This window comes from Trichoplusia ni, chromosome 5, assembly GCF_003590095.1.
Source record: "Trichoplusia ni isolate ovarian cell line Hi5 chromosome 5, tn1, whole genome shotgun sequence".
Lineage (NCBI taxonomy): Eukaryota > Metazoa > Arthropoda > Insecta > Lepidoptera > Noctuidae > Trichoplusia > Trichoplusia ni.
This window is the reverse complement of record NC_039482.1, coordinates 12455545-12472692: the sequence shown is the minus strand read 5'-3', so window position 1 is coordinate 12472692 and position 17148 is coordinate 12455545. Positions and strand designations below refer to the sequence as shown.

General features: G+C 37.3%; 1 protein-coding gene across 2 annotated transcripts in view; it reads right to left on the bottom strand.

Annotated features, from left to right (window-relative positions):
• The window catches only part of LOC113494535 (nuclear hormone receptor FTZ-F1 beta), a 37325-nt gene continuing 20177 nt past the window's right edge, over nucleotides 1-17148 (bottom strand). Inside the window, exons 1-17 of one of the 2 annotated variants that reach the window (XM_026872925.1) lie at nucleotides 16045-16282; nucleotides 15475-15954; nucleotides 10882-10997; nucleotides 10519-10657; nucleotides 9917-10101; nucleotides 9340-9481; nucleotides 8745-8880; nucleotides 8006-8144; nucleotides 7584-7702; nucleotides 7000-7211; nucleotides 6378-6514; nucleotides 5823-5903; nucleotides 5379-5603; nucleotides 4833-4969; nucleotides 4437-4552; nucleotides 3887-4041; nucleotides 1-3489 (exon numbers count right to left, since the gene is read on the bottom strand). In XM_026872925.1, coding sequence (XP_026728726.1) covers nucleotides 3382-3489; nucleotides 3887-4041; nucleotides 4437-4552; nucleotides 4833-4969; nucleotides 5379-5603; nucleotides 5823-5903; nucleotides 6378-6514; nucleotides 7000-7211; nucleotides 7584-7702; nucleotides 8006-8144; nucleotides 8745-8880; nucleotides 9340-9481; nucleotides 9917-10101; nucleotides 10519-10657; nucleotides 10882-10997; nucleotides 15475-15580 — 2253 coding nt within the window. In that variant the 5' untranslated portion in view covers nucleotides 15581-15954; nucleotides 16045-16282 and the 3' untranslated portion in view covers nucleotides 1-3381. Of the gene's footprint in view, nucleotides 3490-3886; nucleotides 4042-4436; nucleotides 4553-4832; nucleotides 4970-5378; nucleotides 5604-5822; nucleotides 5904-6377; nucleotides 6515-6999; nucleotides 7212-7583; nucleotides 7703-8005; nucleotides 8145-8744; nucleotides 8881-9339; nucleotides 9482-9916; nucleotides 10102-10518; nucleotides 10658-10881; nucleotides 10998-15474; nucleotides 15955-16044; nucleotides 16283-17148 lie in introns of those variants that run through there. The other variant, XM_026872924.1, reaches the window with a different exon arrangement.

The window sequence follows — 17148 nt, the reverse complement described above, 5'->3', positions numbered from 1 at the left end:
TTTATAATTCTACAAAATAAAGAAGAATACAATATCACTATAATACTTATTCATACAAATAATAACAGTTAAACATGGACGTCATACCATTTTTACGCTCCTTGTAATTTTTAATATAAAAATTATTTGGACCACACAAACATACTGTCGAACGTTCACTCTGGCTTTACTGAATACAAAAATACTATCTAACATCTTAAATTATCAGTTCATAAAGAGATATATCTATATAGATGCCACTTATAACCGTACTTGGCAAACACGAAAGAAAACACAATCACATTAGAATCTCAATTAAAAAATATTACATCCTCGTGGCACGTTTGAAATAAATCATTTCTATTATTAGCTCTGATAACTAAATTAAATGAAGTACTTGTGCCCGTCTGATATTCTATACGATGTTGCAAAAAAATAAACGGAAATTTATTTGTAATATGTATTGGTATACAAATGAGTTTATAGCTTGTTACGAAATCCAATTTAAAGAATTTGTCTATTTTTTAATTTTCAAATAACGTTCGTAATTTGAAACAAAAAAAGCGGAATTTAATTTAACTTTAGGATGCATCCATTAAGTATTGGCTGTATGGGCCTTAGATACCCTTGCCTTTCGCAAAAAGGATAAATTAAAAAAAGTAAGTATTGAATTTTGTCATCTATGTTTTGGTTATCAGTCAATATTGAACTTAATAGACACCAGACAAAACATAACAAAATGTTTGGAACTTTTACAAAATTGCTTATAATTCTTTTGCAACAAAGTTTACTTATAACTAAGTACGCATATATTTATATATTCCTTCTGGCTTACAAAAATATAGAAGCACAATACAAATTAAACAGGTCTGCTAACACAGGCTAACTTTTTTTTAAAGATTAGGCTAGGGTCAAACCTCCTTAATTTGAAATAGCTTTTTGTTTTACAAGGCTATTTATACACATGACGACAAAACTCTTCTAAATCTGACAATTATAGTGATGTACGACGGCTGTCTATGTACATAACCTCTCTGAGTCTATAAGGCGGAAGTCGTTTGGAGACAAAAATCATTGAAATTAGAAAACCTCCGTTGGTCTTGTGTACTAAAAGCCTTAAACTTAATATTCTCTGTTTCTTTATGCTATGGATATATGGCGCTATTGTACTTTAATGTCAAATAAATGTATTAAGACACATAAATCTGGGACTTTCTGCGCTACGATCAAAAAAGAGTTTTATAAAAATTACAACAGTTGACAACTGATATAAAATGTAACATTTTCATATGGAATGTAGTACTAACAAATATAACACAACTGGGTAATCGTAACGCTTCAAGTCATAACGTATGGAGTGAAACTAAAGGCCTAAGACCTGTCAAAGGAAAATTGTCGGTGTCGAAGCAAGATGGCGCTCTACACTGTCTTCGCTCTCTCGCTTCCACACACAACAGATTTACTTTGAAAGGTATTACTAGGCTTATGACAGTCGATGTACAAAAAAACATCATCTGTTTCAGAAGTTTTCAACAGTTTAATCTTAAATGTAGTCGAATCCTAAAGCATTCTCGATAATTAACATTATTCACTTAACTAACGTTAAGGCAACTCTAAGCTTTATTATAAACATTATGTACTAAATATTAAGTCTACATCTATAACTAGCTTAAATGAGAATATTTTCTTTATAAAAATAATAAGTATTGCAATATAGAGAAGAGTTTGCTCATAGCAATGTCTTATTTTACAAAACGGCAGTGAATGACTGGTTACACAAAGTCGCGGCTTCGCAACTTACTATAAAACGTGCAAAAACAGAGCATAAAGGTATATTTAAAACAATAATAATGTAAACTACACCTCATGCTAAGTATTGCACCATTATCTTACCAAAAAAGCAAAGAAACATTAAAAAAAAATGAAAAATTTATAACTTAAATATGAGTTTTTTATAAAAACTGAATTCATAAATGAAATTATTTTCTGAAAGTTTTACCCTCAGAAATAATCATTACGTCTAGGCTACACTAAGCTGCACATATCAACAACATTACAGACTATTATTAAGTAACTAAATCGAAATGGCAATGATTACAAGACGCCCATGAAAAGGACTCTTTTATTCACAATAAATAAAATCATGAAACTAAATTTCATTGTTAGCCAACGCACATAAACGCACGTTCAAAAAACATCAAAAATACGTACAAAATCGTTGTAATTTGTATCAAACTTCTCAACATGGTCACAATCCAAAAATATTTATCTTCTACTTCCTTATTTAAAAATGCAGAGGCAAGAGTCAGTTATTAAATTGCTATTATATGGCCCCTGTACATAATATTTTACGTAACTTTACGTAAGACGCAGTAATCCATTGATTCATTAATTAAAACCTCATCGAATCTCTTTCACACATATGAAGCAATGAATGCTGAAAATGATCCGATGTTAGAACCGCCGCATCATTTTCATTCATTCAAGTACGAAACAACAAACTTATCTTTGCCGACGGCAGTGGCGCTAGTAGCGCTGTCATTACAACAAAAACTTACGAATTTGTTCCGTTAGATTTTAGTTCCTATTTCCGCCACCGGCAAAAACAAGTTGGTAAGTTTTTTAATCTGTCAGAAACCAGCCTTGTACAGATTATTAAGAAGGCCATCTATTCACATTCTGTATTATTTACGGTTGTCTAAATATCTGTTAGATAAATCTAATCATTGTTCCCTTGGCCCTATATTAATTAATAGTAGTTTAAAACAAAAGCATGTTGTGGCAGTGTCAGTTTGTCATTATCTCGTCATGTTATTGGTAGCAATTAATATCGTTTAACTGGCAACACTTTAAGAAGGCTTAGTACAGGTCTACTGTCTTTTACACTGAGGAAAAACTTTTTATAGATATAGTGTTGCCATAAAAATATATTTTACAATTATAGTAGAAATATTAAATTATAAACTGAGAGTTAAGTAACAGACAGAGATAAGTATAAATGCATTATTATAAGCTATATTGGCACTTATTGAAGTGTGTGATAAAATGACGTCTATTTATTTCGAATCGTAACAATTCAATACAAATAGCCGAATTTATCAAAATTGACAAAATGTATTAATTATTCAAGGCAGTCTTTTCGCATTTCAAGGCCAAAAAAAGAATTCCAAGTTGTAAAAAGTTATAAAAATCATTGTTATTTTACCGCATTAATATAGCAGTCCAGGATCAAGAGCACAGACTAGTAGAGATGACTTGAGGATACATAAGACGTAACCTCCTTTTGGAAGTCGGTTAAAAAATAGATAATCGATAAATTCAATTCGCATGTCATTGTAGAGAGTACTTAATATATTCTTGAGCAATGTATGTGACCTCGAGGTCAAGTAGAAAGGTCAAAGGTCAGTGGTCACCGCGCAGTAACTCCATGAGCAGGTTGAAACTTGGTCCGTCGCCGTCTTTGCTCTTATTGGCCGGGTTCAGCATTTCTTTGCCGACTTGCATGAAGAACTGTTAAGAAAAAAGGTTGAAAATTTTTGTTAGAGAATTGTGAACCTTAATGTTTCTAGAGAAGATCTAATTTTGGATAACATAGTCCTAAATGTTTATGAAACATACCAAAGCGTTCTTGAAACTTGAGCTTAACAGCACAAGCAATAAGTTTTATTTACTATGTTATAATATCATAATTATAATTTTTCACAACCATGGACTTTTAAGATGTACCTAATAATAAAAAAAGACTCATAATTCAATTAAGTAATCCAATAATATGTTGCTTGGCTAACCAAACTATTTTGCACCCTATGTGCAACAAACTAGAGTGTATTTTCACCTGGCAAGCTTCTACCGTTCACGAACTAACTATTTTGTATCTTATTTCTGAGTTGATAAAGTTTATTCTCACCTGGCAGGTCCTCTGCAACTCAGGTATACGCAACAACAGCTCCCCGAACTTGGCGGGTGTTCCGGGTGAGTGTGTCGCGATGTACGCTTGTAGTGCGGCCAGCGCCTTCTCTTGGGAAGCTCGCACTTTCTCCACTTCTCGAAGATCGGGTGCATCTAGGAGTGTAATAGGTATTTTGAATATTGTGATCACAATCACACGTTTTCGGTAAAGGTTTAGGGTCGTCCCACATGGGACACAGGCCACAATTACAGAACGCCTCCTCCGGATTATTTTGTGAACTGTTTTATATCAAAAAGTAAACAGCGTGTGGCGAATCCCTATAAGATGTATGAAAGTACCAGAAATATTCGATAGCAGCGTTTTGTGGCTGTGGTGTGTGCGGGAGCCAGAAGAAGCCAATAAGTTGTTTTTATTACTTTTTATAAAAATAAAATGATCAGTGGTCACCCAATTTTGCTAATATCGGACTATAGAATAATTCGATCTATTTTTAGCTATGTTATAGAAGAATTAATTCACATTGACTTAAGTATATTGATAAATTTACCTGAAGTGAGCAGTACGATGACTTTGAGCGCTACATATTCGTATCTGTCAACACGAAGCCGTCTCAAGTGGTCAGTGAAGCTCAGCATGCGTTCTATACAAGGCGTTAAACCCAACCTGTAGATAAAAAATATTATCAAATGAAAAGTATGGCAACAAAATTGAATCAATCGGAAAGCAACAGTGAGTGTGATTGAAAATAATGTTTGTAGTAAAATACATATTAGATTATATTGCGTCCTACTGCAAATAGATGGATACGTAAAAGTAGCCTTAAATATGTTTCTATATAGTATTGATCTCGGCTGCCTTTACATCTCTGAAACCAAATGATATACCTTCCCTATTACATTAGGGATCACTACGGCCTTATATAATATAATAACAAATTACATACTTAGCACTCTGCTGCAGCGTGATCCCGCGTCCGCCGCCGACGCGCACCTCCCCCGGCGTGCTCACGCCGCGGTAGCAGCACGACAACACCAGCAGCTCGCACCAGCTGTTGATCAGCAGGCAGATCTGGTCGTCGATCTGTATCAAACGTAAATAAGGAATAATAATAATCATTTATTCAGTTAAGTTTTAAAAAATCTCAATTTCTTCGATTCACAACCTAAGTTACACTTGTATCTTGGGACTCTAATAACTTGAAAGTAATGGTATATCTGGTACATAAACAAAATAAGAAAAACCCGGTTAAATGTGATTCGGTCTCGCGATACTGAGGGTTCCGTACAATTAGGCTAAGTATAAACTAATCGATGGCATTAAAAAGGTTTTTAACGCGGTGTTATAGACAGAAAAACACACGTAGAGGTCAAAATTCTAAAACTTATTTTTACGTGGTAGTCGAAAAAGGCATTCACATACAATCTCAGCAACAGTACAGCTCAAAACAAACTAATACAGTCCCAAAAACCTCATCAAGTAGGGGACTTACCGAAATATTCTTAAAGAGCGGCAAACTCTTGCACCATTTGACGATCTTGTACAGTCTGTGATCGGCAATGTTACAAAGATCAGCAAGGAAGTCGGGGCTGGAGTTGTGCGCGGTGATCCCGCTGGCCGCAAGGAGAGGGTTGGCTGATGGACTGCCGGTGGACTTGCCAAGACGGCTGAGTTCAGACTCGTTGTACTGCCATAGGTGTTCCACGTCCATTATTTCCTGTTGATATTTTTTAGTTAGACATTAATCAAGGATTCGTGTTATTTTTTCAGGGTTATAAAAAGAAATAGGGTCTACAAATGTAATTTTTTTATAGATCGGCTCGGAGTGACGTCACATTAAATTTCAGTTCTCCGTATCTTCATGATGACGTATTTTGATAAAGTTATGCCTAGTGTTAGTTTTTTTTGTACTTAGATGGCAGTTTTTTGTACATACCTGCAATAACGGCGGTATATCAGGCGTCACTTGGCTGTTACTGGATTCTCCTCGGCTGCTGTAAGAACCGGGCCCGTTTACCTGAAATTGCAACAAAATTATAAGCTTACCTAAGATACCCCTAAGTCACCGGCAAACGAGAGGCTAAATACATTTAGAACCAAGTAACTGATATAATATGTACATAATATTGTATAGATTCCAAGTTCCTCCCGAATAAGCTATGGTTTCCAGAACATATTTGTCTGTCTTAGCTGGGAATCGAACCCACCCTCCGGTTTAAAAAAATTATACGCGTACACGGGAACACAGCTCTAATATGCAGAGGCCTTGTTCTCACTAAACACTTTGACTCTGGTGACTGGGATATCAACCCTTGGCCTGTAGAACAACAGAAAGGGACGACACAAGGTAGCTTTTTCTATTCCTTCTTTTATAAAAATAAACGATTCCCGCAGTAAGGAATTTAATCCTTGTGTCGCGTCCAAGCGTCGCGTTAAATGGGTCACTCGGCTATCCGTAGCAACAACACAATAATGCGTGTGTAATACATACGCAGGTGAGGCTGGAGGCGTGGCGCAGCGTGGCGGGCGCGTGCGCGGCCAGCAGGCTGCCCGTGCTGGCCGCGCCCGACAGCGAGTACGAGCACTGGTATGTGGAGCGACCGCCGCGGGTGCGGTCCTCGCGGATCGCTGAATAGGAAGACATTGCTAAGTAACTATTGTGGTAATTCTAGACTAAATACTACTTGGTTTAAAACTCCAGAAGACGCTTTTATAATTATTTGTATGGTCAAGAACAATCCAAAACTAACATCAAATGGACTTGATCGAATTTCGGAGGTATAGACTCAAATGTTTTCTTTTTATGAATAAGAGACGGTAGAACATGTTGTAACAGTAAGGAATGACGGAAATTTGGGAGTTGCCAAATTGTAAAATTACAAGAAAGTATACATACAGAATGTCAGTAAACTTTAGCGTTGGGAGTTTTATTTAAAGAAATCAAGTTAAAAATAAAATCAGTATCTCAAAGAAATTAATTAAAATAGTCAAAGATTCCTGAATCTGATTTTCTAAAATCACCTCTTCCTGTTACAATTCTAGACAAAACTGAACTACGTTTTCTCATTAACGAAACACCATCTCAAAAATCAAAACAAAAACAGCTATCATACCTTCGAGCTTCATCCCACATCCGAGACACTTATCAAACCGGCAAGCTGGGCACTTCTTCCTGGTCGTGACGGTGACAGGACAGTTCCCTCCCCGCAGACACATGTAGTTCTTCCTGTTCTGCACCGTCCTCTTGAAGAAACCCTTGCAGGACTCGCACGAGAATATCCCGTAGTGGAAGCCGCTGATCTTGTCTCCGCAGATTGGGCAGGGACTGGGGGAAAATTGGTTTAGGTTGATTATTTGAGTGCAAGCTGAATTGGACTTAGTTGCTTCACAAATAGCGTCGGTTTTAGTTCAGAAAAAATATTTGGCATAATGAAACGAGTGCATCCGTGTTTCGAAAGTCACGTTAAATTGTGGATTTACAGAGCTTTGACAGTCGTCACGGGTAGTCAAAAGCTAGAAAGTCCGACAACCAGTCTTAGTAAGGGGTTTCGTGCTGCCCAGGTAACTGGGTTGAAGAGGTCAGACAGGCAGTCGCGCCTTGTAAAACACTGGTATTTAGCTGCATCTGGTTAGACTGGAAGCCGAACCCAACACAATTGTGATGCTAGTATGATTATCTATGATGATAGGAAGGTACCTGTTGATAAGCTGCTGGCGACTGATACCCTGGTGGTGATGAAGCGCGTCGGGCGCGTCCGTGTCGTCCTCGTGGCCCGCCTCGTATGTCTCGCGGTACACCAGCCCCGGGTGACGACCCTGTGGGACACAGATATTGTTGAATTTATGTTATTAGTACGGCTATATCAGAATATGAAGCATTTTGTTTAAAAGTGTATATTACTCAGAAACAAATGTCTTAAAGTATTATTGTGGCTGTAAAAGAGAGAGAGAAGAAAGAGCCGTTCTTTCACGCTTCCAAAACCATAATAATATTACTTTAAGAGGTGTTGGTAGAGCCTTTAATATTATTATTTTTTTCAATATTTTTTTCTAGTAAGCTGGCGATAGATTCAGGAACAAAGAGGACTTGAACCGATGTTTTAAATTCATGTTTCTGACCTGTACTGGCGAATGCGTAGGCGAGAATTCTGAACTGTAGGAGTAACAAGAAGAGTGCGATGCGTCACTGTTGTTGCGGGAAAGAGACGGAGTGTAGTGACGTGACGCGCGCGGACTTGCTGACGGACTGCTGTACACACTGTGGAGGCAAAATATAATTATGAGAATGTTATAGCTAGTTTAGTTCATTTATTCAGAACTCCTCTGAACAATCACCAAGAAATGTAGTTACATTACTGTGGAATGTACTTAAAAGAAGTGGGAACAATAATGGCTAAGGCGATTGTTTGCCAACCGCAAGCGTCATCCTCTGGGTAGGTAAACATTTATACAACTTTATTACAATGCAGTAAGGTGTATATTAGCACTGCACTAATATTCTTAGGAATCGCTGTCATATTTTTTTTATCGACTATCGACATGTTCCTCTGTAAGACAAAGGCCTCAATTTGTTTATTCCATGGGTACATCCAGTTCGTCAAACTATTTCATTCACCGCTTTGCTACTTAAAAAATCCAAATCTGAGTAGAAGATTTGGACCAAATGCAATGACTAAATTTTTTGGCGTAATGGCTATTATCGACGGTGCTTTAGTCGGTAGCTTCAATTTATCTGCATCATGACGATTATGACCAACTGCAATTTGGACTGACTAAATTTTTTGGCCAAATGGCTATTATAAACAGAACTTTAAGCTAGTTTGGTAGCTTCACTCTTCAGTATATCTGCATGCTGTACCTGTGCGTGTACATGGAGTGCACGGCGGAGTCGGTGCTGGCGCTGGACTGCACGCGCGGCAGGCGCCCCAGCAGCGGGGACCCGTGCAGCGCGCCCAGCAGCTTGTCCATGCCCGCTGACTGCTCGCACTTCAACTCTGGGGGATACACTTGGTTTAATACTAGGGGACTCTTGATCTATACAGTGTATATAACGTAGAAAAAGTTGAAGGTGATTGCACGGATAGGCGAATGGTTGAGATTAATACGCCAAACCACGCGGGTTCGTTCGCCATGTAGGACAAGCGTTCCACTGATAGTTTTCCTGAGTCTGGGTGTCTTTGTGCTTGTAAGTTGAATTATTGTGAAACATCTCACGAGGCAATCAAATAGTACACACTTCAATCTAAGGATAATAGCAATCTTTTAGGGATAGATTTTTAATGAATTTGAAATATGGTAATTGGTGGTGGTAAAAAATGGTGATTAATTCCATTCTACAACTTTACTATCCATACCAGTCAAGAATTTGCTAAAACATTAAAACTTGAAATTTGAACCGTCTCTGTATAAAGATAACGTTCAATTCAGCTTGAAACGCATGTATGGTAAATTACCAGAAAGCTGTGTTTCCTTCTTGATAGTGAGGTTGTGGACCTGGTCGAGGGCGGAGAGCGGCGCTGGCGCGAGCGGCGCGGCCGGTGGCGACGCGGGCCGCCGCGGTACTGACAGGCTGGAGCCGTCTGTTAGCACTGATATCTGGAGAGAGAAGAAAAGGTAAGATATTAATAGGGTATTTGACTGCAAACATTTAAGAAGTCCGTTAGATAGTTCTTCCAAAATATTAAATACGTATCTTTATATTCTGGGAAAAATTTTGCCACTTCACAAAATTACTATATGTGACAGGAACGTGACCACAGGATACAAAAACACACTTGAATTGATCTGGAAGTACCAAAGCGGTATAGAACCTGATTTACTTTTAATTCAGTAAAAGTATCTCCTATAAAAGTTTATCCTACGAGTATGTTAATAAACGACAAGTTCACCGTTTAATAAATATTAGATAAGTAAAACTCCTAACTTCCCATTTCAGATTTATTTTTCCTCTCTAATGTTCTTTAAAACAGAAAGGCTGTCTTCAAGATGCAAGATCTATAAGAGAAAAGGCGACTATTCCCCTTAACTAACCCTGTTCATGCTAAGACTCCGCTGGTGCGGCTGCAGCGGAGCGTTGTACTTCAGGTCGAGGACTCTCTGCTCCTCCGCCGTCGGGAACACCTCGGACTTGAGGGGTTCCGTCTTGATGCTCACGTTACGTAGCGTGTCGATCGAGTCCCGGGATGATTGCAGGTCCAGGGAACTGCTGTTCTCGTCTGAAGATGGAAATTAATGAGATAATTACACTGTTCTTTATTAATCCATGTTTTTTAATAATCGCGGATCACAGAAATGCATCATATCACGTATTACTCGGCTGTGTAGTCTAAATGTAGACATTATTTACATATCTGTGATAAAATAGAAATTTATATGGAATGAGCATTTCCCTGTTAATATGTAATAAGATTAAGAAGAAGAGTAAGAAGACATTTCCAGATTGGTTTTGTATAAGTCAACCAAAGTTATAAAAATGCTTAATTTTAAAGAAGGGCTCAAAATAATAATACCTCTAAACTCTTCGGAGTTGCTTGCAAATGTTCGGTACAGTTTTATCATGATGTCTCTTTCATTCAAAATATAGCTATAATACTATAAGAAAGAAAAATCGATATTCCCTGGTCATTGCTTACCATTATTAACACTGGTATCGATAACCATCTCTGAGTCCGAGAGCTCTCCCTCCCAGGACATAGGTCGCTCGCGCTCGTTGCTGGGCACCTCGCAATGCGCGCCGCTGGATGACCGCTTCTTCTTGTTACGCATGTTAACCTGGAATCATGAAACTTTCGGTCAAATGGCTCCCGAAAGGCGGAAAGGCGACCGAGAGCTGGTTTTGAATGCTTCACCAGAGTATAAGGAACTACATAAAAAGTTTAAGCCGAAAGCCAAATGATTAGAGCAAAAAATTGTTGGGGAAAATATGATTTTTTGGATCGGCAAAAATTGGATCACAAGTTGGCTAAAGTAGTTGAATAGTTAAAAATAAGTGTTACCTCATATTGATGTTGTGTGAAGTCGATCTTTGAGATCTCGGCATCAGTGGAGTCTTCATCATGAGGCTCTGAAGACACACTGATGCGCACGCCGCTCGAACTGTACGAGAATTGACCTGGAAAAGAGTTTATAAGAATAAGAACCACAGTTTCGGTTTATCAAAAGGAAAGTGAAGGGTCGACCAGAATGGAACGTTATAAAAAGACCTTACGATATTGGTATTCAAGTTAAGTCACGTCAGATTTCAGAAGGATACGTCCAGATCGAATCTGACTGTGGGGATAATCAAATAGTATAAGTTACACTTTCAGAAACACATTGCACGGTCTCGATCCACGATTGTCCTGAATTAGAGTGAAAACCCCTGCGACACAAGGATTAAATGCCTAAGTACCCAGCCTAGAAAGACATTAGACTTAGAAATACCTTCCACATTACCAAAAAGCTCTGTGTCTGTATCATAACTAAGCAAAAAACAATTTTTGATGCACACAAACTGCCACCAAAACCTGCATTAGCTACTTTATTACTATTGTTGTATTGGGCTCTAGTGGTCAAGATTAAGAAAATAATTTCTCGAAACGTTCCATTAAACACAGTTCATCACAAAATCTCGTGAAATTTTATTGCGCTATTCTATGTTTATCTGCAAACCTTGAAATTTTGGCAAAGACCTTTATTTACTGGAGAAATAGAAGCGCGATAAATTATCATGATAAATTAGGAAGAATTTATCTCATATGAAAAAAAGTATTACAATTTTTTATTCTCATATTCATTGATTATAAAATTTGTTTACTGCTTTGCCAATAAATTGTATTTTACTTCTGCTTTTTTGAAGTGTCGATGGAAAACTTAATTTTAATTAATCATCAGGCCTTCATATTTTATGTTTTCCATCTTTTTATTATATTCATATACGTATTACCTGACCTACGTAATCCTTGCGGTTAACTTAAAAACTTTGCTAACCGCAAAAAAAGGGAAAAAATATAAAAAAACCTGCGACAAATTCTGCCGTACCGACGGCAGACGTACCGACGGGCAACACACTTAATCCGATTTCAAAATCGATAATTTTAAACCAAGCAGGATGTCCGCTTTGGAAAGAGTTTAAAAAGGCAAAAACCTCTGATTAAAGTAAATGGCCTAAGGGAAAAAATTGAGGACATTACCGAAAGCCGTCATAATATTGATTAAATCATTATTTCTCCATCACCTACACAACCTAGATCTACTAAATTTGAGAATAAGTATATGCTTTTAGAGGAAATGGAATGGTTTTTCGTTTGCAAATAAATATTAAAAGAAAAATCTGTTTTTTTTTTCTATTTGACAGATTCCAGATATATGGCGAAAATATTAGTATTTCATACATAAAAAAGAGAGAGAAGATAAATATAACATGTAGACTACTCGTTCTTTTTCACACGAAGAGTTTCACAATACAGTTACATGCATTAATGTGCAACAACGCATATAAAGACATCTTAAACTAAGAGTGAATTGTCAGAGATTAGCACTCAACTCGGATCGACCTCATAAGCGTAAGATTCTTAACGAGCCATGAAAATCATCAAGTTGTCGTAAAATGAGGAATGAGGAAGCTAAACTGAGTGTTATAACCTCAAGACTCATGAAATAAATTCTAAAATAGCTGTAATCAAGCCCTTTCGTTACAAGTGTGGTATTAATATGCAACTGTATTCAAGGCATTCCACATAGAGTAGGAAACAGCATTTTATTATTATTAAATTTGTAAAGGAAATAAATCACCGATTATTTAATCAGATTTTCCGCTAAGTGTTAGTGTCATGTAATAAAAAAACATCTATTCTCTTTTTCAATTGTTACTTTCGTTATGTATAAAGAAAATAAATCCACGATGGTTTAATCTGATTTTCCGCCAAAGGATAGCGCCATTTTGTTTTTTTTCTGTTGATTCCAATTTTAAATTAGTTCGTCTTAATAACTTTGAAGTCAGATCGTTTTACATTCAGATGGTTGTAATTGATTATTTATAATCTGTGATCTGATGTCTGTCTCATATTTAATATGTTTATTTTTGCTTCGTGAATTTGGGTAATACCAAGAAATTAACTTGTCACACGTCTTTTTTAAATTCAATAAACTGCTAAATGGAAATTCCTAATATCAAGATCTTTTGAAAGCTTTAGATTTGATTTTCGAAAGACTTAATTTTATGCAATAATTCGGTATAAACAAATCGTTATGCAATGTATTATATAATAGCTGTTGCCCGCGACTTCGTCCGCGTTATGAAGATATAACATTACATTATTTAAAAATGTCCACCTTTTAGATATGCTGTCGTGGACTATTTCAAAGAACTTTTTAAGAAGATCACTTCAGTCAAACATAATTTTGACATAAGTAAACCGTTAACGCAGCGCAGGCACAAAGATGATAATTTTTCCCCGTTTTCGTAACATCTTGCATAGCCGCATTGCCCCCATTATATAGATAAATTACACTCAGACATAGATCAAAATGATCGTACTCGTCACCAGAGACGGATCTAGGGGCCCAGGGACCCCGAGGCCCCGAGGCAACAAAGGAGTGGGGGCCCACTTGGTTCAAGTTACTTGTTCAGTGAAAAATCTATCGAGCTTTTTTTAGATGCCTGCTTTGGTGGTGGGCCCCTGGTCATAGTGGGCCCCTAGGCACTGGCCTAAAGTGCCTTACGCATAATACGGCACAGCTCATCACACAATTGGTCCTGGGCGGGAATCGAACCCATGACCTCTGGTATAGCAGTCAGGGTCACTAACCACTAGACCAACAAGCCAGTGGAAACATTCACAAAGCTTATTAATATTATCTTTAGAATGAATACAAGCGGAAAGCTAAGCCTTTTGGATATAAACCGAGTTCAGGACCCCCATAACGGGTTCATTGACCCCGCTATCACCTTATTATAATATTGCGTGACGTGAATCATGCTCTGTCGTCAGGATTTACGCGAATTACGACAATAAGAAGCCTAAAGCTTAATAATTTATGTTATATCTTGTTAATAAATTTTACGAGCAATAACTTACTATGCGTGATGTTATTGGATGGTCGTCAAAGTAATATGGGATATGTTCAATGACAAATAAAATGGCCGAATTCATTGACATAAATGATATATATAATAGACATTTTGCAAAAATTTCAGTTCCCTATTATGCTATACTGCATTTGGTGAGCTACTTAAAAAGGTATACAGTATTTGATTAACTTGCCGTATAAAACACGTTTTAAATAAATAAACGACTGTTATATTTAAGTGGTATATTTGGATTGTACTAGTTTTTAGTCGCGTTTTAAAAGACACTCCAAGATAGTTAAAATCACACTTGGGTGGGATTTACAGGCAACTTTCGGAAAATATTTTTTGCAGTTATAAACGACATCCAGGCGGGAAAACCTGCGTGCAACAGCTATTTCGAAAATAATGGGAAAAATCTATCCGATCTATGATTATAAATTTTACTATGATTAACTATTTACTAATTCTTTAACAACAGCAAACCTTTTAATTAGAAAGGCATACAAAAAAACTATTCTTGTAGACAATGTTTATAGTACACAGATAAAGTATAAAACAGAAGTGTGTTTAGAGCATAAATAGTAATGTCAAATCAAGATTAAAGATATCTTGTATTTACGCAAAACGCTTGATTATCACGGCAGTAATGCATTGCACGTGATGACATTTAGATGTAATAGACTATAAATAAACAAATAAATATATCGATTTTAATAAATCTAATCGATTTTACCATCGACCGTGGGAACTGCGTTAATTAATTTCAGGTATCGACATTAAAATTGCCAATCAATAAAATGAGATATATTCATGGATTCGAAATTTAAATTTGAAATAAACAGATTATATTTTCTTGTTTTATTTTCTTTTCTTTTTAAATCGAATGTCATTCACAGCGATTGAGAATCGTTTGTTACGTGAGTTTAGCAAATAAATATGATAAGATATTTGAGACTAATCGCAGTAAAGTAATGGAAAAGTTTTTAAGCAGAGTTCAGTGACATCGGTTGGAAAGTTTATGAAATATCCAGACGTCCTTTACTATATTGATTTGGTCTCAGACGATACTTGTGAACTTTACTCACCCTCTATGACTAATGCTCACAAATTTAACTTCTCGATAGTTCAGTAGTGAGATCAATCTGGTTGGGATAGAACGGGGTATTGAAATGTATTTAATTTCCCCACGTTTTTTATACACTCACTTTCTTGTTTGTTTGTTTGACGTTCCGGTAGGATTTTAGCAATTCAATTTTGAGGCACTTCCCGATAAGCTAGCTGGCTGAAATTTTCAGGGTAGCTTCTAACCCGATGACAATGCAATTTACGTTTATAAAATCGGCTGGACCGATTTTGATAAAATAAGATTATGGCGCACATTGGGGGAGGCCTATGTCCAGCAGTGGACTACTAAAAGCTGATGATGATGATTATGATGAAGGTGACATTTAAAAACGAGGGTTTTTAGAGTTTTTAAATCAATTAATTATTTGATTTCTGGATTTTAAAAGAGAGTTAATAAAGAATGAATAATTACCGTTACTGGTCTCTGGGCCCGACATGCTGATAGTGGTGACAGACACGTGTCCCCCCTCCACCTTCACGGCGTCTCCCTCACTGCTCATCGCGCTACTCATCACCATCCAGCGATCACAACATCACCACACTCAATATCGATAACTTTGTCCTAATCGATTTCACTTCACTACACTAATAGCACCACACTTAAGTTTGTCTATGGTAAATTCATAGAAAATATACGGTTCGAAAATTTTCAAAAACTATTTTGTCTTTTCTTCATGTTTCAAATTTTCATACAAAAATATTTGTTTACTTTCATCACCTTGCATCGCCGCTCATTTTTAAGGCAACTTTTTTACTCAGTCTTGCAATATCTGTGTTCCTTTTACATATCCTTTTTACTGAATTTTCTTCTAATGCCCTGTGTTTTCGCTTTGGGGTCACATATGAATGCAGAGGATTACTACCAGATGATAAAACCAGCATCTTGGGTATCCTGAAACAAAATAAACAAGTATGAATTATTTTATTTATTTCGTGCAGATAAAGTAAATATTATTTTTATAAAATCGTCATAAACACTGACCCAAGCTATTAATAAATAATAAATAAAACCATCTAAAATTAAAAAGAAAAATGCATTTAAATGAAATGCAGAATAATAAAATCAAAAGAAGGCCAAAACCACGAAGCTCTATCCGCGCGTGGCTCTCTTCGAATTTGGAATAAAGTGTCGAACGTTTCGAAACAGTGTGTTTGTGTACACGCACGAGACGTGGACGCGTCGCGCGGCCTTGCGAGCGCACCCAGTGCTGCGCGATAGCGTGTGGTATTATTATCGATACGCCACTCGACCCCTCGTGTCATTGGCATTCTGTTTACGAGGGCGAAGCTCGGTCGCGATAGCGACGAAGCGCGTCATACGCACTTACTGAATGAATTGCCGTTTTCGATGAAGCGATCGTGATTATTTTGTTGGCTCACCTTCACATATTTCTATACAACAACACAATAATGGTCTAATTAGCTAATGAAAAATTGTTTAGCCGCCATTAAATGCGGCTTATCATTAGCTAATAGTAGGAAGTTCATTTGTTTTATCGGTATAAAATACCTGCCGCTTTTGTACGGATTACACGGTTAGTTATCGATAAAACCAGTCACTAGTACAATTCACAGAGGGAGTGGGGGGGGGGTGGCGTGCGGCCTTCACGGAGCCGGTTGTAGCGCCCGGCGACCGGCCGGCCGCGAGCATTTCGCCTTTCGCGCACAGGACTGGTCCGCCGCCAGCGCCGCGCCGCCAGCCGCTCCCAATACCAACCTCAGCTACCTCGGCAACGTGCGAGATGAGAGTATTATGTACCAAGTTGGGTAATTAAATACGAAACCCATTGCAGCCGAAGCGATACAGACGAACATGACTCACAATATTTACCGTTGAATTGTGTCAACTCATTACCGGTATGGTTGCCCATTCAATATAAATCATTCGATCCGAATGTCGAAACGTTTATTTGATACCCTCATATATAATGCAGGATAGATATCTGTCACTACCGTCTGGCGGGCCAATTAGCGTCCAATAAAGTCCCTTGCCCCCAGACATTTTCTCAGTTATCGCTATCAGGCACTCAGACGGCAGTGCAGTCGCCTTGGCAACGCAATTAACCGCTAATTACACAATGTATAG